Genomic DNA, 24,955 nt, shown 5'->3' with positions numbered 1-24,955 from the left:
TTGGAAAAGAAAATCCACGTGAATCTGAAAACAGTTTCTTGTGCAAGAAAGTAAGATGAAAATAAAAACCTTTGAGCAGTTCAAATGTGTTATTTTTCAAAGAACTCATGATTAAAAATATTAATCCCATTTGATGCCACACTGATGCAGCTGGCCAGGATGCTGTTTATAGACCTCCTACAGAAGGTTGACATAATGGTGTCCGGTAGCCTTGCTCGCTTCAGTCTTCTCAGGAAGTGCAGGCCTGATAAATGGGAGGAGACATTGAGTGTTCATGATAGGTCACCAGTTAAGTGAACTCCAAGGAACTTGGGTACTCTCCACTCTCTCTACTACAGAGTTGTTGATGTGTAGAGGAGGGTGGTCATTCCTGGCCCTCCTGAAGTCCATGATCATCTCCTTTGTCTTGTCCACATTTCCATTAAACCCACCTCCTTCTTCCCCCTGTTGCTTTTGGCCCAACTATCTTTCTCTTCCTCTTTAACAGAGCCAAAATCCATTGTCACTTTTCCCCTTATATCCAATTAGCACCTTATGATTGTTGATCTGGACTCCTCCCCCTGCCAGGCTTTATTTCAGATGCCTTCCTGCTTTTGCTTATACCTTGAAGGGCTCGGGCCTGAAATGCCAGTAATATATCTTTACCTCCTATAGATGCTGCGAAACTGGCTTAGTTCCTCCAACAATTCTGTGTGCTTTTACTATAATCACAGCGTCTCCAGACTTTCGTGTTTCACAGCAGCTAAGATCACAGACCCTTCGTATAATCTTAATCTTGTGTTTTAAGTGTGGCAGTGTATCACGTAGGTCATGAATATAAGCCACAAGTCTTCAGGATCTGCAACTGATAGGCCGATGGCTTGTGGAGGACTCATTCTCCCAAGAGAGTGGTATAAGTGAACAGTGCTGCAATCTGTGCTATATTGCCACCTTGCCACAGTAAAAGAAGACATCTTGGCCAGTGTAGGTTGGAGCAGCAAAGTAATCTTTTAGCTCCTTAAGGACCTGATTGTAAATGCAGGTTTGTATAATTTGCACATGTTTGAAATGCTCCTCCAAAACAGATCCAAATAAATTCCTCCACAGGAAAACCACTTGCTGGAAGATTAGACAACATCCACAGAGGAACAAAAAATAGTTAATCAGGGTGGGAAATGGTAAAGATAAATGGTGTTTGGGTAATTAAGTGAGGGAAAGGAAGGCAAGGAGCAATACAGTTGATGTAGTAGTTAGCACAACACCAGCAATTGGGACAGGAGTTCGAATCCCGCGCTGTCTGTAGGGAGTTTGTTACATTCTCTGCATGGGTTCCTTGGGGACTCTGATTTCCTTCTGCTGTTCAAAACTTACCGGGGGTGTAGGTTAATTGAGTGTAAATTGTGCAGCATGGACTTATGGGCCAAAATGGCCCATTACTGTGCTGTATGTCTTTATATAAAAAAAGAAAGCAAGGGATCTGTGCCACGGTGGATTTTTCTGCAGGAGAGATTATTGGACAAGGTGATGATGGTGTATTAAGAGGGCAATGAAGTGCCAAAACCAAATCTGAGCCTTGAGGAATCCATGGGTAGGGAAGCACAGGAACTCTAGCAACAAGCAAGAAGTTTTGTGGTCCTGAATGTGACAGATCCCAACTTGGCCCAGTGTCAAGTGTGCCTTAACTATCCTATTTCTGATCCTCACCACTATTTCCAGTGGAGAGAAACAAAAGAAAACTTTGCAGATGCTGGTGGAACTCGGTGGGTTAGGGAGCATCCATGAGTAGTAATGGTCATGATTCTCATCCCAAAACGTTGTCAGCCCATTTTCACCCATGGATGTTGTCAGACCCACTGAATCCTCCAGCAGCTAATTGCTCACAACTACCAGTGGCTCTTGCACCACACGGTAGCCATCATTTAGAGTCACCAGCAAATATCTGGGAGGCAAAGGAATAGGGTCGCTCAATCCAACAAACGTTTCCTCCCCAAATACTCCGTACAATTCCTTACCCAGGGACTTGCCAAACTCACTGAACTGTGTCTCAATGATGAGAGTTCCATGGAATATTTGATGATATTTTTTAGTCCAATCTGGAAAAGTAATTTTACATGGCTACAATACTGTTAAGTGCTGAGAAAACTGGGGAAACATTTTCCACATTCCTGACAAAGGGCTTGTGCCCGAGACGTTAATTGCTTTTTTTCTTCCCAAGGATTCTGTGTGACCTGTTGAGTTTCTCCAGCACTTTTGTGTATTACGCTCAGCCCTAGCATCTGCAAATCTTCTTCTTTGATTCAGTTTTATGTAGCTGTTCTTTTAAATTAATAAATGCATAAGTTGCTTTAATTAAGCCCCCTGGCCCACATAATTATTTGTCTCATTTACTCAACAGGGGTATAGATAGAGTAAATGCAAGTAGGCTTTTTCCACTGAGGGTAGGTGAGATACCAGCCAGAGGATACGGGTTAAGGGTGAAAGGGGAAATATTTAAGGGAGACATTAGGGAGAACTTCTTCATAGAGAGAAGTGGGAGTGTGGAACGAACTACCAGCTGAAGTGGTAAATGCAGGCTCATTTTTAAAATCGAAGAAACATTTGAACAGGTACATAGATGGGAAGGGTATGGATGGCTATGCACTGGATGCAGGTCAGTGGGACTAGGCACAGACTAGAATGGCTGAGGCTATGTTTTGTGCTGTAACGTTCTATGGTTCAAGAAGCTGAAATATATTTTACTGCTCAACCTTCAGATTTCTTTGAATTTATCAAGGCAATGCAAGACAAAACTGAATGTGTAATCATTATTCCATTCCTAGCTGTAGGCAAGCAACATGGAGGATATTCGAAAATCAAAAACCAGTCTCATTGAATGGTTGACCAGTGATCCTGACTTTATTCTGCAAGTGGTACAGGAAGATTCCCTTGTTACTCAGCGGGAGTATCACAAGTTAAAAGCAGAAAATGATCCTGAAAAGAAAATCATAAATCTCCTCGATAATATAATGGGGAAAGGACAACCTGCCTGTGAACTATTCTGCCAGGTTTTACAGAAGGATAAAGTAAAGCAGACTTATCCAAAACTGATAAAATGGCTTTCAAGTAAACCACAAGGTAAATTCAACCAGATATTTGAGGCTATTTGCACAACTCCTTCAAGTAACACCTCTGACATGAAAGAAATGCAGTTATTTTTCAGCTAATGACCCAACAATTTACTTATAGGTCCACCTTAGATTTTGCTACTTCAAAGTTCAAGCAGTCTGTTTATCTTGGAGACTTCAGTAATTAAACTGTTTCATAATTTATTGAAGTGGCGTAGGAAATTCTCCACCACTGTGAGCAGCTGGATTCAACAGACTACCCTCGACATAACCTGAATTATCACAGAAGGTGCACTTCAGATGTTCCCTGCCGATGTACCTGCATCTTGATGCAGTTTCACTTCAGAATTCCTCTCCTGGCGGAAAAACCCAATGAGATTTCCTGTTATCATCCAAAGGTTACTCTTTTATCCTCCTGTGTGATTGACTGGTGTCTAATGGGCATTGGCAGGGGATTAACCAGGAGAGGTTTTGATTCATGGAGTTCCCACTCTTGCTGGTTAAATGTTAATTACACTGTAAAGCCACTCACTACACAAAATGTACATGCCCTGATTTGAGTGATAATTTTTTGAAATTAAAAGAATGATTCCATTCATGAAGGGGGCAGTAAAGATTGGGGTGTTAGGAAAGGAGGTTACGCCCACTTCTGCGAACTGAGTTGTATGCAAATGTGCTTAAAATACACTCTTCAGATTTAAGGATTTGGTTGTGAACATCACAGCCTGTCCTAAGTAAAAATTAGGAAATTATTGCAGTCTTTTTCTTTTCCATCTAAAACTTGGATTGTCATGTTTTCCAACAAAATACTGAAATCTTCCCTTTGTTTGGCAACTTTTAAATAAAACACTTGAACCTAAAATCAAATGGAGCAGCATTCGAGTAATGAGCGTTTTGAGCTCTGTGAGCAATTGGAGTGCAAAGGGGACAAATCTGCCTGCTGAGTTCTGTTCCATCTGGGTTCAATCTGTTACTTCCCTTTTCTTCACCTCCCTGACCCAACAGCTGAACCATTTGCAAATTTAAGCAGTTGCTTTTCTAGCTTCACATTTCAGATCATTTCTGTGCAGTCTTTTCATTAATGGCCTCAAGTCAGTGCAGGGGTCACCAGCAATCACCCTCTTCTATGACGATAAAGCAGCGCATCAGTTGTTCTCGGTTTCCCCTAGCCATATTTGGCTGGTCTCTTGTTCGCTGCAGAGGTTTTCACTGAATCCACTCTCACTCCGAAGCCATGTGTTGTGTGCCGGTTTCAATTAGCCAAAATGTCACATCACTTAGGGGATTTCATATTTAGACAGAGGGTAACCCAAATAACAAAGGCTACTTATTATGGTGATCCTTTATTTGGTGATATTTTCATTAAGGTCACTCACTGGGGAGGTCTTTTATTCCCAACCCTTGGTCCTGGAAGTATTCCCATAGATTTCCTCATTTTGTCGAGTTGACGAAGCCAGCAGAGTCTGGTCCAATCATTCAAATCCCAAAGCACTTGGGGTGATGAGTGCAGCAGGCAGATATTTGAGCTGTTTTCTCGGTGCATTTATTTTGCAGATGTGTGGGGTAACAAAACAGAGAATACATGATTAGATCTTTACAGTACATTTTTTTTTAGCATTTCAATGATCTTGAAGTTCTTTTGCACAGAGAGGATAAACTCAAACAGCTGGAGGGACTCAGCAGGTCAGGCAGCATCTGTGGAGACAGAAGAATGGTTGAGGTTTTGAGTCAAGGGCCTGCATCATGTGCTGATGCAAGGTCTTGACTGAGTTGACCAACCCTCTGTCTTCACAGACGCTGCCTGATCTGCTGAGTTCCTCCAGCTGTGGGTTTCTTTGAGTAGAAAACAGATGACTCCCGCTTGACCATTGCAATTCTTCTTAAAATATCAAGCCGTTCAGAATTACTTACAGCTTTCTCAATTTTTTTTTTAAATCCAAGCTCTTTCGAGTCCTGAAGCCAGTGGACAGAGAGCCATTAGAGCTGACGTTCATGCTGTTGGAGGTTCCTTCGTGGTGTGCCCCCTTATCCAAACTAGTCAATCCTCAACTGTGAACATACCTGTAAATGTCAACTTGCCCAGTGATCTTAGGAGTATGGAAAAGGACCTGCTGATAGGTAAATAGTTAAAGTGGAGATGTACTTTATTGATAATTATTTCTGTATGGTCTGCAGTGTTTTTGGCTGTAGCTATGGGATCATATTGTTTCCATTGTTAAATTCTATCATTATCAAAGGTCATTCTTTTATGTTTACTGAATTCTTGTGAATCCACTTTTACTGAAAATAACTGGATGAAGGTGGTATTCATCATCCAGAACTGTTTCCACATTCCACATCATCCAGTCACAGTGAAACTAACTGTGGATAGAAAGGAAATGCCATCACCATTACTGCAATATGAAAATGCTGTTTTTTTTTACACTTACAGTGATCTCCATTGAAAAATTTTAAGGGGTCAGTTAAAACCACTGAGCTGTACAGGATGGAAACAGGCCCTTTGACCCACTTTGTCTGTACTGATCAAGTTACTGATTCTGAAATAATCTTGAAAATGCAAGGACTTCAATCGCTGGTCCTAATCTCTCCAAGACAATCTCAGAGTCTTTAGAATTTAGAGATTGATTCCATCTCCATACCACATTGATCAAGTCAATAGTTTAAGAACATAAAGATGGATTTTGAAATTTAGATCCTGCCTGATAATTTTGATTGGAATTGCTGCAATTTAGAAGTGCATTATAACTTCTATGTTCAATTTAAAACTATTTCATATAATAGTGTTATATAATTTCTAAAAAAAAAACCCAGAATAGTGTTTACTTTTTTATAACCTGCTGTTATATTTTCCTAATGTCACAGTAGTAAAAAGAGTAAATTATAGTCTAAAAGGATTTGCAGATTAAAGTCATCAGAATGAAATCATGAACGACTGATGTGTAAAGAAGTTGCGAAAATGAATTGAATGTGTAAAAGACAGAATATTTAGAATGGATGGTATGAAATAAAATCACTGAGGAATTTGAATTGTGTTGCACTTTCAGGTTCCACAAAAGGAAAAAGTGTCAAGGAGCTGAAGGACAAAGTTACAGGTAGTTAATATGTCTGTTGATTAAAACTTTATGACATCTATAAATTAATACAATGGTCAGGTTGCGTTACTAATTCTCCAAAATCACCAACAATCATGTCGAGGGCAAGGTCTGGGAAAGCCGGGAGGAATATGGAAAAAAAAATGTGTCGTTTTAACTTTCTCGAAGACTTTGTTTATTAGTTCTGCAAATAATGGCATTGGGGTTAAAAGCAGACTGCACGGACAAAGGTGCACGGATAAACAAGAGGACGAAGGTTTGGGAAAACTCAGTAGATTATGCAGCATCCATAAGAAGTAAAAGGCAGTCCATGATTTGGGCCTGAGGAGCTCAGGTCTGTAACATCGATTGCCCTTTACTTCCTACCGTCGAGTTTCTCCAGCACTTCTGTGTTTTGCATTATCCCCAGCACCTAGGTCATATCTAGGTAGCTCCAGGAATATATCCAGTTTGAATTCAAACCACACACAATGGTTAACATCCAGGATCAATACAAAATAATAGATCAGCATTTGGGAGGGTTCTGTGAGACCTCCCACATCAGCTGCTCAACATTGAAATGTTGGAAGAAAGGTTGCCTTGTTTTAATTGAGCATGGGGTTGACATGTTTCGATTTTAAACACTACATGATGCAGAACTGTTTGCAACCTATTTATTACCAATTATATGCTAATTATAAGGCAGTATCATAAGCCCATAGAAGGAATATTAAAAAAAAATGTCATACTACATTCTAAGTTGGATTGAAGTGAAAGAGTAAGACATATTAGTTCCACCATTCTGTACACAGATATTGTTTTCAAGCATTGGAGGGTAAGGTATATTGTCTGAGATGGCGCGATATTACTTAGGGATGAAGAATCATGGAGAAAATAAGTGCTAAGGTAGAAAATCAGTCTTGAGCTTACCTGACAACATGCAATTGTTAGATTTTTCAAGCTGCCGCATCACTGTGCGGCCCAGCCTGAAACTTCAGCTAATTTTAAGCCTTTGACTGAATCAGAATAAGCAACTTCTAAAAATTAATAAATTTGTCCTGGAGTTCTCAAAGTACTTTATTCAAACAAAAAAAAGTGCATGCTTCAAAAAAACTAAAGTACTCTTTCAATTACCTGAAGGGAGAAATCTACTTGTTTTATTCCATTTGTAGGGAAAAAGGGATTATTTTATGACCTCTTAATAGACTAATTTCAGTTGGATCAACTTTAAAACAATACTTACAAAAGTAAATCTGTGTCTGCATGTCATGTATTTAGTATAAACCTCTGGGTTTTGTTTGGCTTCTATTTCTGCAACAGACAAGCAATCGTTTCTGAAAGAGAACTGGGCAAATCTGGTTCAGAAAGTGAAGCAGGTTGATGAGCTCGCAGATCAGATGATGGGACATGGCCTTACAAATGAGATGTATTCCAGTATCATGGCTTGTGAAACACCTGAGCAGAAAATGCGAAAACTTCTGGGATACGTGACAACAACGGATGTAGCTTCAGAGCATCTGTTTACAGCACTGTGCACTTTAAATAATTATGTCATGCAAGAGCTCATTCGATAAGACTTTCTTCTGGGTTGTTTCATAAAGTAGCTGAACATTGCATATAAACCGTGTTTGAAAATTAAATTACCAGATGTGTTGCTGAATTTCATTATTGCACCCAGGAGCACCAATATTTCCTGGGTACATTTCAAAAATAACATAGGCAGAGATGACCCTTGTGCTGACTCCATCTGTATTATATTCCCCTGGCCTGGATTCTGCCCATGCCAGTGCTAGGGCTGGTTTTCTCAAGTCTCCATGTCGTTGGGTGAGTGAGATCATTTTAACCCAGGTATGTTCCCTTAGATTTCCCAATCAGGAACAATCATTGGGAGCCTCTCCTTGTTACTTTCATCAGAAAGTGATCAGTACTTGGCCCCTCCAGGTCGGTGACCATTTCGTGTTTGGTATATTTCACTTTAATTTGTCAACCAACTCCTGCTGTCTCAATAAATAAGGCATCATCGCAGATGTAGAACAAACACATCCAAACATTAAATTTGGTAAATTTCGCTATTTATTGTGTTTATTTTTGTAAAATAAATTACAACTTGTTCCATTACTGGTCCAAAATTGAAGTAACTGCTAATACTGATCATATAATTTCTGAATGTGAGACATTGAAATATTGAGTAGGAATACAAGAACATGGGAGCAGGAGTTGATCACAGATCACTAAAAACATTCAGTATGATCATGGATGATTTCTGCTGGTCTCAATCTCTCTTCACTGCCAGTTTCCCATAACCCTCCTCTTTAAATACTTATCTATTTCCACTTTAAGTATATCTAAGTATATTTAAATATATCCACGCTGCTGAAGACCCAACTGCGCTGGGTGGGTCACGTCTCCAGAATGGAGGACCATTGCCTTCCCAAGATCGTGTTATATGGCGAGCTCGCCAATGGCCACCGAGACAGAGGTGCACCAAAGAAGAGGTACAAGGACTGCTTAAAGAAATCTCTTGGTGCCTGCCACATTGACCACTGCCAGTGGGCTGATATCACCTCCAACCGTGCATCTTGGCGCCTCACAGTTCGGCGGGCAGCAACCTCCTTTGAAGAAGACCGCAGAGCCCACCTCACTGACAAAAGACAAAGGAGGAAAAACCCAACACCCAACTCCAACCAACCAATTTTCCCTTGCAACTGCTGCAACCGTGCCTGCCTGTCCCGCATCAGACTTGTCAGTCACCAACGAGCCTGCAGCAGACGTGGACATACCCCTCATAAATCTTTGTCCGCAAAGCCAAGCCAAAGATATCTAATGATCTGGCCGCCAACACCCCCCTGAGAGAAGAATTTCAATTTTTGTTCAAGTTTTATTTTCTATTTTAAATTGTAACCATACAGCATGGTAGAAGCCCATTCCACCCATTGAAACCTGTGCCACATCATTATACCCAATTAACTTACCTATCCTGAACATTGTGGAGGATGGGAGGAAACAGCACCCAGATAAAACCTAGGCTGGTCATGGGTTGTGTCGGGACCATTGCAGAGAGAGGAATCGGTGACTAGTGACTGTTGGGACTGGTGCTTTGTTCAAGTAAGTTTAAAAAGAAGCGGAGTGAGGATGAAGCCACTCCGGGTCAGCGCCAGAACAAGTCTTAGCGGGAGCCATTAGGGTGACTGCAGTGGGCCCAATCTGATGCTTTAAAATATACTCAGAGGGGAGAGGGGGGTGTGGGGGTGGTGCCCACCTGCCTACCATGAACCTCCTCCAGAGAAATGCGCTGTTTATGTTGCAAGGATAGTGATACTTGATGCTAGTGGTGCTTGATACACTCTAGTGATACTAGTGGTGGGGGCAGGGTGACACAATACCTCATTTGGGGGTGGGGGGGAAATGCCTGCAAATGACTCTCCTTGGCACTGACCTTGAGGTCACTGTTAGGACTATTGCATTGGTTGAAGGCAGTTTAAACGTTAAACAGACCGATGATTGGTTGGAGTGCGTGCTACAGATAAGGGGCAGGAACAAATAAAATGAAAGGAAGCTCAAGCAGAGTGGCCAGTGTGTGAGTAACACGATGCAGGAATGGGACTTTGAAGCTTTGGTGAGCAGAGGTTGAGGATGTGCTCCTTTCATGTAAGGAATGGTCAGGTAAGATCATTGCATATTAACAAGAATAGGTCATGGAGATGGCAGCTCGGGCAATGGAATGCTCCAAATGCAGGATGAGGGAAATCTGGGAGAGCACAATAGTCTCTGATGACTACATCTGCAGCTCCTTGGAGACCAAGTTAAAGGACTGGAACTGATTGAATTCCAAATCATTTGGGAGGCAGAGGGGGGTTATAGACAGGTGCTTCATGGAGAAAGTCACCCTCAAAGGTCCAGGAGGCTAGTAGCTAGGTGACTGTAAGAAGAGGAAAGGGGAAGAGGCAAACAGTGCGAAACATTCCTGTGGCCGTTCCCCTCTACAATAAGTATTCTGTTTTGGATACTGATGAGGGGATAATCTACCAGGGAAAAATTGTAATGGTCATGTATCTGGCACAGAGTCTGGCTCTTCAGCTCAGAATGGAAGGGAGAGGAAGAGGAGAGTGATGGTGATTGGGGATTCGCTAGTTATGCAAACAGATAGGAGGTTGTGTGAACGTGTTCAAGGCTTTCAGATGGTATGTTGCCTCCCCAGGTGGCAGGGTCAGGGACGTCTCTGATCAGGTCCACAACATTCTCAAGCAGGAGGGTGAGCAGCCAGATGTGGTGGTTCATGTTGTACCAAAAACATAGGAGTAGAGACGAAGTCTTGAAGAGGGAATATGGGGAGTTAGGAAAGAAGCTGAAAAGCAGGACCTCAAGGGTGATAATCTTGAGACTGATGCCTGTGCCATGCTCCAATGATGGTAGGAATAGGAAGTGTGGCAGATTAATGGAGGCTGAAGAATTTGGGCAGGAGGCAGGGGTTCAGATTTGTGAATCATTGGGATCTCTTCAGGGGAAGATCTGACCTGTACAAAAAGGATGGGGTTCACCTGAACTGAGAGGGACCAATATCCTGGGAGGCAAGTTTTCTAGAGCTATTGGAGAGGATTTAAACAAGAAGGTCAATGCAGAGAATAGTGCAGAAGGTGAAAGGCATGATGCAATGTATTGTGAGTTTGTAAGGACAAGCAGGGGAGGGTTTGAAATGTGTCTATTTCAATGAAAGGAGTATTAGGAATAAAGGAGATGAACTTGGAGCATGGATCAGTATATGGACTTTTAATGAAGTGGCCATTACAGAGACTTGGTAGGCAAAAGGACAAGATTGGCTGATGCAGGTACTGGGATTTTGGTGCTTTAAAAGGAATAGGATGGGTGGTAAGAGAGAGGGGGAGTAGCATTACTGGTCAAGGGTTGTTTCATGGCTGCAGATAGTGAGGATGCTGTAGAGAGAGTGTCTGCTGAATCACTGTGGGTGGAATTCAGAAGTAGGAAGGGAGGAAAACTGTACTGGGAGTAGTCTATAGGCATCCAAATAGCTCTGGGAAACCAAGGAACAGATAGGTAGGTAGATTTTGGAAAGGATAGATGGGGCAGAATTTGTCAGGTGTGTCCAAGAAGGATTTCTGAGACAGTCTGTGGACCAGATGACTAGAGGAGAAGCCATACTGGATCTAATACTAGGTAAAGAACCTGGTCAAGGGGCAGACTTCTTGGTGGGGGAGCATTTAAGTGATAGTGACCACAACTTCCTGAGCTTTCATCTCGGGATAGACAAGGAAAAAAATCAGACAAAAAAATGGGCAAGTGTTTAATTACAATGGGATGAGGCAGGAACAAGCGAAGGTAAATTGGGAACACGTCTTGATGGGAGAAAGCACAGAATTAATGTGGAGAATGTTTAGGGACCACTTACACCAGTTTCAAGATAGGTTTGACCCACTGAAAAAGGGAAAAGATGGTAGGAAAAGGGAACCGTGGTTGATTAGAGCAAATGAGGCAACTAATTAAGAGAAGAAGGAAGTATACATTAGATTTAGGAAGCAGGAAGGAACTTAAGACAAGACTTGGGAGAACTCAAAGGGGGCATGAGAAAGCCTTGGCAAGTAGGATTAAGGAAAACCCCAAAGTGCTCTATAGATATGTGAAGAACAGAAGAATATGAGAATGAAGATGGGGCTGCTTAAGGATAAAAGAAGCAATGTGCCTGGAGGCAGAGGAGGTTGGGGAGGTCTTAAATTAATACTTCGTTTCAGAGAAAAGGACCTTGATCAGGGTGAAGTCGGAAGAGAATAGGCTTGCGTGATGGATGATGTTGAGATTTGGGAAGAAATGTTGGACCTTCTTAAAAACATTAAGATTGGTAAGACCCTAGGACCAGATGTGATATATCCAAGATTGCTGAGGGAAGAGATAACCTTGACCTAGCAGACAAGAGCAGCGACAGCCCACTGAGCTGGAATGATGACATCATGCTCCCGGTGGGAGCAGAACCTCGGCCTACCATGCAGGAGTAGTGATGTCAGGGTCCCAGGTAGGAGCAGTTATGGTGGCACCCAATGGTGGGGAGGTGTCGGGGAGTGCCGGCGGTGGGGAGGTTCTTCCAACATCAATTTATATGCTGAATCAACATCACTGAATTTAAGGTCTCAAAAGTATATCTGGCATATAAGTCAACCCCCATTTTCTGAGTGATTTTTTTTTCGACTAATAAGCCGAAATGTATGTTACCAGGATGTTGCCTGGATGGAAAATAAGTCGTATGAGGCAAGATTAGTAGAGCCCACTATTTCAAAGTCCAGTTGTTAAATTCTATTCTAATTTATCTTCTAAATGTGATAAATGTATAACTGAAGAAGGTCCACTGTATCATGTGTTCTGGTTCAGTTCTTCTCTTCTCAGTTTTTGGGAAGAAGTATTTTGTACCTTGTCTTTAGTTCTTCATATTAATTTGACTCCAAATCCTTTTCTTGTTCTCTTTGGAATAAATGGGCCATCTGGTTTAATTCTGACTGCTTCACAATCCTATATAGCTGCCCTCGCCTCCCTTATCGCAAGAAGGGCCATATTAATGACGTGCAAAGATGCCATCTATCCCACTCATAATCAATGGTTGTCAGATATGATAGCATGTCTGACTTTGGAAAAAAATTAGATGTTCCATTACTGAAATGAATCTTAACTTTGTTTCTTTATGGGGTTCTTAATTATTTTCATAATTTGTAGGATTAATTAATTCCTGGTTTTTGATCCCAATGTTGATTTTTTTTTATTAGTGGATTTTTTTGGAATATTTTATTTAAAGTTTAACAACCATGATCATACAAAAAAATTAAACAAAGTATATCTTCAAAACAAACATGGTTTATATAATAGAGAAAAAGAAAAAAAAAACCCTCCCGTCTTCACCTCCCCAACCCCTTATACTAATCAACCCCTCCTCTCCCAACATCCCAACACTAAACCTGTAAAACCCCAATAACCCCAAAAGAAAAAAGGCTGAGGAGAAATAACCAAAAATAACACAGTAACGAATCATCATGTGATGGGGACATCCTGCCACATACAGGCCCAGATCTTTACAATTTTAAATCCATATAATCCAAATAAGGGCTCAGTAGTGGACTGTTTGTGATAAGCCAGTAACCTCCAAGGGGTGGGGATTGATAATTAGTGTTTTTCAAAGTTTTCTTCTACTTCTTTTCAATTAACATAGGTTTCAATACAAATTTTATTACTATATAAGATTTGTTAATATTTTATTGTCATGTAACATTTATTTGATGAAACATAAAAATATTGAAAAAGAAAATATTTTGGATTTTATGGTTTCTCTCTTTCAAGTCCTATCCAATGATTTCTTTCAACCTTCCTTACATGATTCTGTATTTTAAGAATGGAATAGATGGAGTATTAAATGCTTTAAAGATCTTTTTGATGATTACTGTTTTGCATCATTTGGACAACTTTCTGAACAGTTCAACCTACCTGTGACATTCTCCCATTTTTCCAGTTCATTTTATTTGCGTGGCACTGTCCGTTTAAGAGAATAGTTAACAAACCTTGCAGGTTTTGCAAAGTGACTGTGAACTAACAGCAGGCTTCGAAGGCAGCATGATCCGTAAGTTGGTACATTTGCAGAGTGAAGGGGAGAAGCCATGTGCAGAGACCATGTGACCAGCTTATTAAAAAAACAGTGCACTGTTTCCTCAGGAGGCCATTTTAAGAAGGCAACACAATCTTCATTAGTACTGGAACACCACAGGGCTGTATTCTTAGCTTCCTGCTCTACTCACTTTACACCTACAACTGTGTAGCTCAGTATGACAATAACACTATCTACAAATTCGCCAGTGATACCACAGTAGTGGGTTGTATAAAGGATTGGAATGAGTCATCATTCAGGAAAAAGATTGAAAACGTCCCTCAAGGTCATTAAAACTAAAGAGCTGATTGTTGACTTCATGAAAGGAAAGCCAGAGGTATACAATCCATTGATCATTAGGGGATTAGAGGTGGAGAGGGTGAGCACATTTAGATACTTGCGAGTCATCATCTTGGAGGATCTTTCTTGGATCCAACACACTAATGATATTGTGAAGAAAGCACGTCAGCACCTCTACTTCCTCAGGAGTTTGTGGAGGTTTTGTATGACACCAGAAACCTTGGAACATTTCTACAGAGGTGTGGTGGAAAGTGCGCTGACTGGCTGCATCATGGTCTGGTATGGGATCACCAATACCCGTAAGAGTAAAGCCTTCCCCACTATTGACTACATCTACAGGGAGTGCTGCCATTGGAGAGCATCAGCAATCATCAAAGAGCCACACCACCCAGTACATGCTCTGTTCTCGCTGCTGCCATCAGGAATGAGGAATAGATGCCACAAGACTCACCACCAGGTTCAGGAACAGCTGCTACCCCTCTATCAGACTTCTCAACAACAACTCAATCAGGGACTCATTTCAAGTATTTCCATAAGAGCTTTTACTGACAATGGTCTTGCTGAAAGCTGTTCTGCACCAAGTGCCTGTCTGAGAACCCACCCCCAGATCATATAATGCAGCATCAGTCACCAGAGCTGCAGTTGCAGTCATCATTATGTAGTCAGTGCAATAAGACACACATTTTCTAGAGGAGGAGCAGCAAGATCAAACAACAAGCAGGAAGAAGTTGTTCATTGGCCAACGAATTTTGGCTCTGTGTTTACTGAGGAGTATACAGCACAGTAACAGGCCCATGTCCCTCGAATACACCAATTAACCTACAACCCCTATTCATTTTTGAAGGGTGGGAGGGAACCAGGGTACCCAGAGGAAACCTATGTTCTCCCCACATCCGCATGGGTTTCCTCTGGGTACCCCTGTTTCAGAGAGTGCTGAATTGGAACGCAGGCCACTGGTGCTGTAATAGGTGAGTAGTTTGACAGTGTGGATTAAAATCTCATTCTAGGAATTTGAGTCAAAAAGTTGTGGATGTTCCAGGATTGACGATGCTAGCTCAACAACGCCTTGTTAAATTGAGACTGCTCTTTCAGGTGGATGTATGAGATCCCAGAGGCATACTTTATAATTTTAAATTTTAATTTCAAGACAAAGCATGGTCACACACCCTATCTGTCCATGGCCACATTACCCAAATACACCCAATTAACCTAGTATGTCTGGAATACTTAGAATAAGTTTGAGTTTGTTTATTGCCACATGCACTGAGAAAGTTCATTTGCGAGCCATCCAGCAAGTCAATCCATAGTGCCACTGCAAAAAAAAAAACACAGTGCAAAGTGCAGAATTACCCAAGTACAGAGAAATCAGTTTCTTATAGGGCTACGTCAGTTTTCTAATAAGAGGAGTCTGATAATGTCGAGAAATAACCTGTCCTTTGAATCTGGAGATGATTGATTTTAAATTAGTGAATCATTTTTTTTGGAATATTTTATTTTTTTGATTAATGAACCATTGAAAAAGAAACAAATAATACATATAATTAAAAAATACCATGGTGTATATACTCATCCTCCTCCCATAAAAACCCTCCCAGCCACCCTATCCCCCCCAATACCCAACTAACCTCATCTCCAAGAAGGAAAGAAAGGAAGAAAAGAAATAAAAGGAGATATAAACCATAATAACATAATTAATTGTCATGGATTAGAGTAACATTACTACAGTGTGGCTGGAGAATTCAGAATTTTAAACCCATATAATCCAAATAAGGGCTCCAAGTTTTCCAATTAAAAAAAAAGTAATTATCATGTAAATTATGTTATTTATTTTCCAATGGAATACAGGATCTATGTATACTCAAATCCGTCTCATTTTTCCAAGTAATCACTAAATATTTTCTAGCTACAGCTAATGTTAATTTCAAAAATGTAATTTGTAATCTACTACAGAATAAAATGCCTCAATTAGATTTGCTTAAATCTAGGTTAAGATGGGGAAAAGATTTTGGAATAGTAATTAATCAAGATGATTGGAGAAATTTATGTGAAAATAGTATGACTAAAATTGTTAATGTGAGATATCGGTTGGTTTATCATAATTTTATACATCAATTATATTTAAATTCCAAAAAATTGAAGAGATTTAATTTCTTCAGATTTGTGTTTTAGACGTCAGAAAGAAATAGGTTCTTTTTTACACTCTACTTGGTTAGGTGAAACGGTAACATCTTTTTTGGCAGCGACTTAAAGAATTTTTAGAAGTCATTTTTAAAGTTAAATTTTCATTGGGTCCACTAGTATTTTTGTTAGGTAATAGAAGTTAAGTTTGGAAGTAATTCCTCCTTTTGAGGGAAGGAGGGCAGTCAGGGATGAGCTTTTTAATAAGAGGTCATCTGCTTGCCTAAGGCGGCAGCAAGTGTATTTGGAGTCAGGGGAGGGGAGGGGGATTTGTGTTCTGGTCTGAGCTTTGTTCACAACTGTTTTCAGTTTCTTGTGGTCTTGGGTGGAGTAGTCCCTCTACCATTTGGTGATTCGTCCTGAGTAAGACTGGGGGAACTCACCTAAATTCTCGTTCCTTCACTAACATTAAAAAAATGGCAGGGGTACTGTAATTTCAGAACTGTTGCCAGTGCGAACCTGCAGGGAGTGGAGACACAGTGCTCCCCTGCGGGGTCCAACCAACCATCTGTTAAAAGAGCCGACGGTAGTTTATTTTAAAATCCTGCGACTGCGGAGTCTGGGACCAAGTTGGCGGAAAATATGAACGGTATCGGCCATGAGGGGTTGCAGATTCTGTGGAAGCAGAGGATAGGACTGGCGCAGGGCACCATAAAACAGGGAGACCATTCCCTCGTTTGAGAAGGAGAATCTGAGAAGACGACTGACCACAGAAGCGGACCAGCGAAGGCCTCTGAGGTTGAAGAACACAGGTTGTTGGTGATTCAAGGCAAGGAACCCACACCACCTGCAGACTGTTGGAGACTGGCTTGTGAATGGCTGAAAATGTTACCAGGTCATTGAACCAGGAAGACAGAGGATGCAGAGGGTGCTGGAGGCTTCCTGATCATGTCAGAAGTTGCTTCGGGACCTCGGGTTGTTGATGGTTTGGATTGAAGTCTGTGTGGCTGCGGAAGTACTGGAGGTGAATCCATGGACACTCAGTGACTTTGTGGGGTGGGGGGGGGACTCCTTTTGATTCTCTTTCTCTGACTAAGGGGTGCTGGGTAATTTCTGCTGATGTCAAATCTTTGCCTTACAGTAGACTAAAATAAATTATGTGTAATATCACATTTTCTGTTCAATTATATGACAATAAAATAATCTTGAAGAATAAGGTGACGGAATCTGCCTGAGTCTGCTTGACATCAATGATCCCTACCTTCCATAGTATCTTTCCCTGACAATTGGGCACTTTTGAGATGTTGGCAGAAGGAGACTTTCTTTAAATTTGAATCAACAAAGACCAGTAAAGTGTAATGAAGAAAGATTTGGTTGGATTAAGAGGAAAAGAAAAACAAGGGGGAAGGAATAGATTAAAATGTCATGTATAAAATTTTACATTTTAAGCGCTAATTTACTATATGAAGGGATGATTCTGTTGGAGCAGCGAGATTGCCATTGCATTAACAATTATTACATCAATAAAATATGTGGAGACCATATGCTGGCAAGTGAATAAATGCAGGCTTTTTCTGCACAGGTATAGGACTTGGTTAAAGTTCCAGCCTGAACTTCCTGTGACATGTTTAATGTGCAAATTTAGGAAATATGTAAAAGATCTGGAAGGCCAAGACCAAGATGTCAATCACAGAAACTTAAAAGTAAAACTGTTTAAAAAAAAAACCCTGAAAATTATTAGTGGCTCAAGGCAAAACATTTAAACTCTCTGGGTATATTTGTCCATCCTAATAATCTAGATGCAAAATCTACAGGTGCTATAAATCCAAAATTGGAAAAGAAAGTATTAGGATAATAAAATAGGTCAGGCAGCACCTATAGAGAGGGCAACATTCGTCTTTTAGCTCGATGATCTTCTCATGGTGCATTAATATTATTGTTTACATGTTACAATTTTTTTTTAGCCCAGTGCCTTTCTGCTTCTATTGAAATGTTGGTAGTTATGAAATGTGAACATTTTCAAGTTTAGTTTCTGATTTTATTTTTGTTTTTTTGTCTCATCCTTGCAGTTTGTACCTTGAACATCATGTAGCAGGTGGCAATAATACACTGATAGCAAAGCTACTTTTATGAGGCACACCTCTCACTTTGTGTTTTGTGGAAAGAAAACAGTAAGTACAGGAATACAAAGCATTACACATAAAAATAGAGACGGGTGAAAGTGGATCAACATAATTCAAAGACAGGGCAAGTGAAAAATTGCAACAGAATTAAACCAAAGTAAGAACTGTATGGAAGTAGTACATTCAGAGTGTGGAGGTCCAGAAAAGATATGGAGCACATAATGTTCTTGCTGTATGTCACAATCAATATTCCACTAATCTGCTGTAGGGTATGGGTCAGGTGATATGCATCTAAAAGTATTAATTAGTGGATCTAGCCCGTGTTCAGTCTTTTAAAGATAGTTTTTGAAAATTATCCTTGTGATTGCCAAACTGGAGATCTAAAAAGCCATGAAAATGTGGCGTCGGAAGAGTCACGTGATGGAGTAGTGGCTGGTAGGGTAAAACCAGCCCTCTCCAGAAAAGAAGAAAAAAAGTTAAGAAAAGACAAAGTTCAATAAATATAAAATATAAGAAATAAAAGATAAAGTTGCAGAGAAGTAAAAGAAAATGGCACCCAAGAAGGAAAAAGTAAAAACAACGGGGAAAAAAAGAAGAAAAGACACCGGAAAAGAAAGGAGAAGGCCTTACCTGCACGAAGGAGCCGTGGTGGAGAAGAGCACCCGATCTCCGAAGTTGGTGTCGGCCCTGCGGCGTCGTGAACCCCTGACCAGTGGACTGCAAAAATGGCTCTCTGAGCCAAACAGAAGTGCGCAACTGCACAATCTAAGGTAAAGGAAAACACCAATGGGCGGGGGGCTCAGCCGAGGAGCGGGCAACCACGGCGCGACCAGCTGATGGACACCCGACATCAAGGCTCTCAGCTGGAAGATGAGGAAAGCGGCAGGAGAGAGAGTGAAGTGTCAGGTGAGAAAGAAAGTTGACTGGGTGAACGCCAAGAGGAGCAGCAGCAGGAGGCTCGACAGATGAGCAGCTCAGAAGGAGAAGACCAACAGCAAGAGGCCAAGCAAGAAGAGACCCGACAAAGTGAGACAAGCAACTCATCAGAAAAATCAGAAGAGACAGATACAAAGAAAAGAAGAAGACACAAACACAGGTACAGACACAGAAGAAGAGGAAGAAGAAGACCAAGATCTTCACAGAGAGATAGAAGGTAAAACAGATGGACAGAATATAGATAAAGCTTTTTTTGAAGAACAAATAGAGCATTAAAAGAATATTATATGTGTAAAGAAAAGTAGACATAAAACATACTGAAGGATTGATATGTTTTTGTTGTCGGCCCAAACTCAAGGGAGAGTTAGGAAAACTGAATATAAAGCTAGATTACTATCTGATCATTCACCCCTGTTATTAGTTCCAAGAAAATATAGATGGAGGTTAAACTCCATGCTACTTAAAAGGCAACAATTTAGAGAGTTTATTGAACGCCAAATTAAAACATATTTTGAAATAAATACGGAATCAGTGAAAGACAAATTTATATTATGGGACGCAATGAAAGCCTTCATTAGAGGGCAGATAATAAGCTATGTGACTAAGATGCAAAAGAACTACAATCGGGAAATCGAGCAGTTGGAAAGGGAGATAGTAAGTACAGAAAAGGAACTAGTAAAAAGGGATGATATAATGAAAAGGAGAGAATTGGTGGACAAAAAAATAAAAAACAAAACATTACAAACGTACAAGGTGGAGAAGAACAGAATGAAAATAAAGCAAAAGTGTTACGAACTGGGAGAAAAAACACATAAAATATTAGCCTGGCAACTTAAAACAGAACAAGCTAAAAGAACTGTATTGGCATCAAGGAAAAAGGATAAACAAATTACATACAAACCCAGGAGAGATTAATGAGAACTTTAAGGAATTTTATGAACAATTATACCAAACTGAGAATAAGAGGAAAGATGATAAAATAGAAGAGTTTTTAGCTAAAATTGAACTGCCGAAATTGCAAGAAGAGGAAGAAAACAAACTGAAAAAAAAAAACATTTGAAATAGAGGAAGTTCAAGATATTAAAAAAGCAGCCGAACAATAAAACACTTGGAGAGAATGGATTCCCAATAGAATTCTATAAAACATTTAAAGAGTTATTAATTCCTCCTCTCCTGGAAGTAATGAACCAGATAGAAGAAACACAAAACTTGCCAGATTCATGTAAGAGAGCAATAGTTACAGTAATACCAAAGACAGGGAAGGATCCATCGTATAGACCAATATCTCTACTTAATTCAGATTATTAGATAATAGTGAAATTATTAGCAAACAGATTGGCCGATTGTGTACCAAAAATAGTAAAACAAGATCAAACTGGATTTATTAAGAAAAGACGAACAGCGGATAATGTCTGTAAGCTTATTAATCTAATTCATGCAGTTCAAGGAAATAAGAAGCCAACAGTGGCTGTTGCTTTAGATGCAGAAAAAGCCTTTGACAGAGTAGAATGGAATTATTTATTTAAAGTATTACAGAGGTTCAATCACCAGAAAAATATATTGATTGGATTAAAGCATTATATAATGGACCATTGGAGAAGGTAACAGTAAATGGATATGTATTGAACCAATTTAAATTAAGTAGGTCAACTAGATAGGGATATCCATTATCCCCCTCACTGTTCGCTTTAGCTATAGAACCTTGGCAGAACTGATAAGAACAGAAAATAAAATAAAAGGGAAAAATAAAGGAGAAAGAATAGAAAATCAGTTTATTTGCAGATGACATCATAGTATACTTAATAGAACCAGAAATATCAATAAAAGAATTACATAAGAAATTGAAGGAGTATGGAGAAATATCGGGGTACAAGATCAACACAAATAAAAGTGAAGTGATGCCAATGAGTAATGCGGATTATGCAGAATTTAAAAAAGAATCACCATTTAAATAGCAAACACAAGCAATCCAATACCTAGGTATTAGGTTGGATAATAACTTAAGCCACCTGTACAAACTAAATTATCAGCCACTAATAAAGAAATTGCAGGAAGACTTAGAACATTGGAAAGAATTACTGCTAACGTTGATAGGGAGGGTAAATTGCATTAAAATGAATGTCTTCCCAAGGATACAATACTTATTTCAATCGTTGCCATTTCCCTTAACAGATAAATTCTTTAAATGAACTAAAGAGAATAATAAGGAAATTCTTGTGGAAAGGGGGGAAACTGAGGATAGCATTAGATAAATTAAAAGAGAGGTACAACCAAGGTGGTTTGCAGTTACCAAACTTTAAAAATTATTATAGAGTAGCACAATTAAGGTATTTATCAGATTTTTACCAGACAAGGGAAACACCAGACTGGACTAAGATAGAACTAGATAAAATAGGGGAGAAGGTACAGGAACATATACTTTATAAGTGGGATGAAAAGCTGGTGCAATATAAAAGCTCACCAGTATTGCATAATTTACTTAATATATGGATGAAGATCCACTTAGAAAGGAAAAAAAAAACGAATTACCAAATACCAAAATTGTTATTGACACAAAACCCACTAATCCTTTTTACAATAGATAGCCTTTCCTTTAGAGAATGGGAGAGAAAAGGAATCAAAAGAATAGAAAATTGTTTTTTGGGAAATAATTTATTAACATTTGAACAGTTGAAGTACAAATATGGAATAACTCATGGTACAATGTTTGCATATCATCAACTGAAAGCTTATTTAAAGGATAAATTGGGAAACAGACTGAGATTATCAGAAGGAAGCAGCTTTGAATACGTGATTACAAACACAATGATAATTAAAAGATTTATAACAAACATGTACATTAAGCTGCAAGATAAGGAAAATGATGAAATAAGCTATAAACCTAAACAAAAGTGGGAAAAGGATTTAAACATAAAGATAAAATATGAAACATGGGAAACGTTATGTTCTGGAACTATGAAGAATATAATAAACACAAGGTTACACATGATACAGTATAATTGGTTACACAGGTTATATATCACGCCTCAAAAGTTAAAAGAATGGGATCCAACATTATCAGATAGGTGTTTTCGCTGTAAGAAGGAAATGGGAACAACAGTACATGCAATTTGGGCATGTAAGAAAGTGAAAATGTTTTGAGAAGATCTAAATCAGATATTAAATAAAATCACACAAAAAAAAAATCCAGAGATCTTTCTTCTAAGTAATATAAGAAGTAATGAATTAGGCCTCAAATTGGATAAAGCGCAAAAAAGATATATTATGATAGCATTAGCAGTAACAAAAAATGTATAATGTCAACTTGAAAACTGGAAGAGAGCCTGAGAATACAGCAATGGTATATCGAAATGAATAAATATATTCCATTGGAAAAAAATAACATAATTTTTTTTAAAAGTCACATTATTTGAACAAATTTGGGAACCATACATAGGCTTGCCTCGGACCTCCACCCCCTAAAATGATAAGAAGGCAAAAACTACTTGATCCAGTGTGTAAAAGTAGATGACACATTTTTCTTGTTTATTTTTCATTGTGCGATGACATTGTTTAATGGTTTTATTGTATTGTATATGTTGAATATTTATTGGTTTCGGAGGAAGGGGGAAGGGAGGGTAGGGGGGAAAAAGGGAGAAAATGCCACTGTGTATATTTAATGAAAAACGTTTGTATATATTTTGGTTGATATGGTTCACAGCATGAAAAAAAAATATATATATATATAAAAAAATAAAATGTGGCAGCCTCTCTTACCTGGAATTCTACTTCATGATGAAATTGTTTAGTTGGAAGAAGGGTGTAGTGAGTAGGAACTTGGGTTCAGGGGATTAAATAAAGGGCTGGGATGGGTGATGGTGTGCCTGGTTCAGAGAGGGGTGGGGATCAAGTGGCAGAGGGGAGACAAGGTGGGAGGTTAGGAATACTGAAGAAGGGAATGGTCAAAGGGAGGATGGGTGAAGGATGTGGGAAGCGAGGAGAAGGCAATGGGAAAGGGCTTCTGTGCCTGAAGCCACTGATGTGGGTGCATGTAGGTTGACATGTGCCAACTCACAGGGCCACTACCTGAGTGTGCAATGTCCATGCAGCAGAGCCTGGCCTCCAGTTATCTTCAGCTCAATTGCCACTGGATGAAGACCTTTCTCTTTCACGTCCATGTGGTAACAGGTGTGCAATGGCATCCAATGCTAAAATGGTCATGCAGAGCCAACTTCCTGTCATCAATTTGAATTTTGTGACCTGGAACATCAGGTCCTTAATGGACCTGAATGTAACTGCTATTATAGCCAGGGAACTCATTTCATTGGCAGTGATGTCATCTCCCCAAGCTGGACATGGTGGGCAGGAGATGATCAGCTCAAAGAACTGGACATGGGTACAACTTCTTCTGGCAAGTCGACCAGAAGAGGGAAGTCACACACAGTGGTGGAATGGGGGCAATGCTGGTTTTCTGCCTGATCATGGAAGAATGGCAGAAATGTTACTGGTTCCCTTGTAATACCTATCCCTATATCCACAATATCACATGAAAAGTAACCAACAGAAACTATGCTAAATTGAAATCGTGTATGATGTGGTGCTGCAGCTTTGGAAAATGTTGACTCTACAGCAGAACCATGTCCCAGATGTAAGCATCCTTAGGCATATGTCATGCTAATAGAAACCTGATTTTAAATTTAGACGTACAAACCGGTAACAGGCCATTCTGTCCCACGAGCTTGCACCGCCCAATTTACACCCCATCAACCTCCACCCCCGGTACGTTTCGAATGGTGAGAGGAAAGCGGAGCCCCCAGAGGAAACCCATGCAGACACGGGAAGAATGTAGAAACTCCTGACAGACAATGCGGGATTTGAACCTTGGTCCAGTCCCCGTCGCTGGCGCTGTAAAAGTGTTGTGCTAATTGCTATGCCAACCGTGCCGCCCTCTTTATCTGCTGCTGAACCTGTGACCATGTTTTATAAGTGCTGTAACTCAGAATGTGGACGTTGGTGGAGAGATTGAAATTCTTGTGTGGGAATTTTAGGCTAAGAACTGAAGAAATGTTCTAACTTGTATTGAGATTAAGAGGGAAACACTGAACTTTCAGCAATAGTTATGTTATCTGCTAATGTCCAGACATATTAAGATGTCATTCAATGTAGTTTAGGCTATCTTCTTCAACATTTATTGTAGTTTAGAAATTTTGGATGTATAATAAATACTTTGGGTAACTGCTACAAAAAAAAAGTCTTCCCATGGATGAGCTCTGGAATCAAGAATGAGTTGCTCTGAGATCTCAGTGAGTTTCCCTTGTGAGATAAGTAAGTGTTCCATAACCATTTGGTTAAACCTAACATGGAGCTAGCAGGCTACACCCACTAGTGCATGGTGGTCATCAGTGCATAAAACCAAAACTAGTAAGTTCTCCTTACTTCCCTGTAAGCCTACGTGTATGCACAATGTGAAACAGAATTGTAGATTTCTATGTGTGCACTTCATACCCAGGCTGAAGTCTGCAAAGAAAAAAAAAATGATCAGAATTTGACGCATCTGATTTTACTGCAGAGATACAACATGTTAATAAGCCCTTCCAGCCTAGGTAGGAGGAAACTGGAGCAGCCAGAGGAAACACACACAATCACGGGGAGAATGTACAATCTCCTTACAGTCAGCACCAGATTCAAACCAGTGTCGTTGGCTCTAATAAC

General features: G+C 39.9%; 1 protein-coding gene and 1 pseudogene across 6 annotated transcripts in view; both read left to right on the top strand.

Moving 5' to 3' along the window:
* Window positions 1-24,955, top strand: part of LOC138761865 (uncharacterized) — a 50,878-nt gene that overhangs the window by 7,449 nt on the left and 18,474 nt on the right. For 4 of the 6 annotated variants that reach the window (XM_069934764.1, XM_069934768.1, XM_069934765.1 and 1 more), the window contains 4 exons: window positions 2,799-3,093; window positions 5,025-5,201; window positions 6,128-6,175; window positions 7,475-7,797. In XM_069934764.1, coding sequence (XP_069790865.1) covers window positions 2,814-3,093; window positions 5,025-5,201; window positions 6,128-6,175; window positions 7,475-7,728 — 759 coding nt within the window. In that variant the 5' untranslated portion in view covers window positions 2,799-2,813 and the 3' untranslated portion in view covers window positions 7,729-7,797. Of the gene's footprint in view, window positions 1-198; window positions 3,094-5,024; window positions 5,202-6,127; window positions 6,176-7,474; window positions 7,798-24,955 lie in introns of those variants that run through there. The other 2 variants (XM_069934766.1, XR_011356551.1) reach the window with 2 other exon arrangements.
* Window positions 23,704-24,269, top strand: LOC138760097 (DNA-directed RNA polymerase III subunit RPC10-like; annotated as a pseudogene).

Source organism: Narcine bancroftii, chromosome 4 (assembly GCF_036971445.1).
Source record: "Narcine bancroftii isolate sNarBan1 chromosome 4, sNarBan1.hap1, whole genome shotgun sequence".
Taxonomy (NCBI): domain Eukaryota; kingdom Metazoa; phylum Chordata; class Chondrichthyes; order Torpediniformes; family Narcinidae; genus Narcine; species Narcine bancroftii.
The sequence above is the reverse complement of the archived record's forward strand: the minus strand, read 5'-3'. Positions and strand labels throughout refer to the sequence as shown.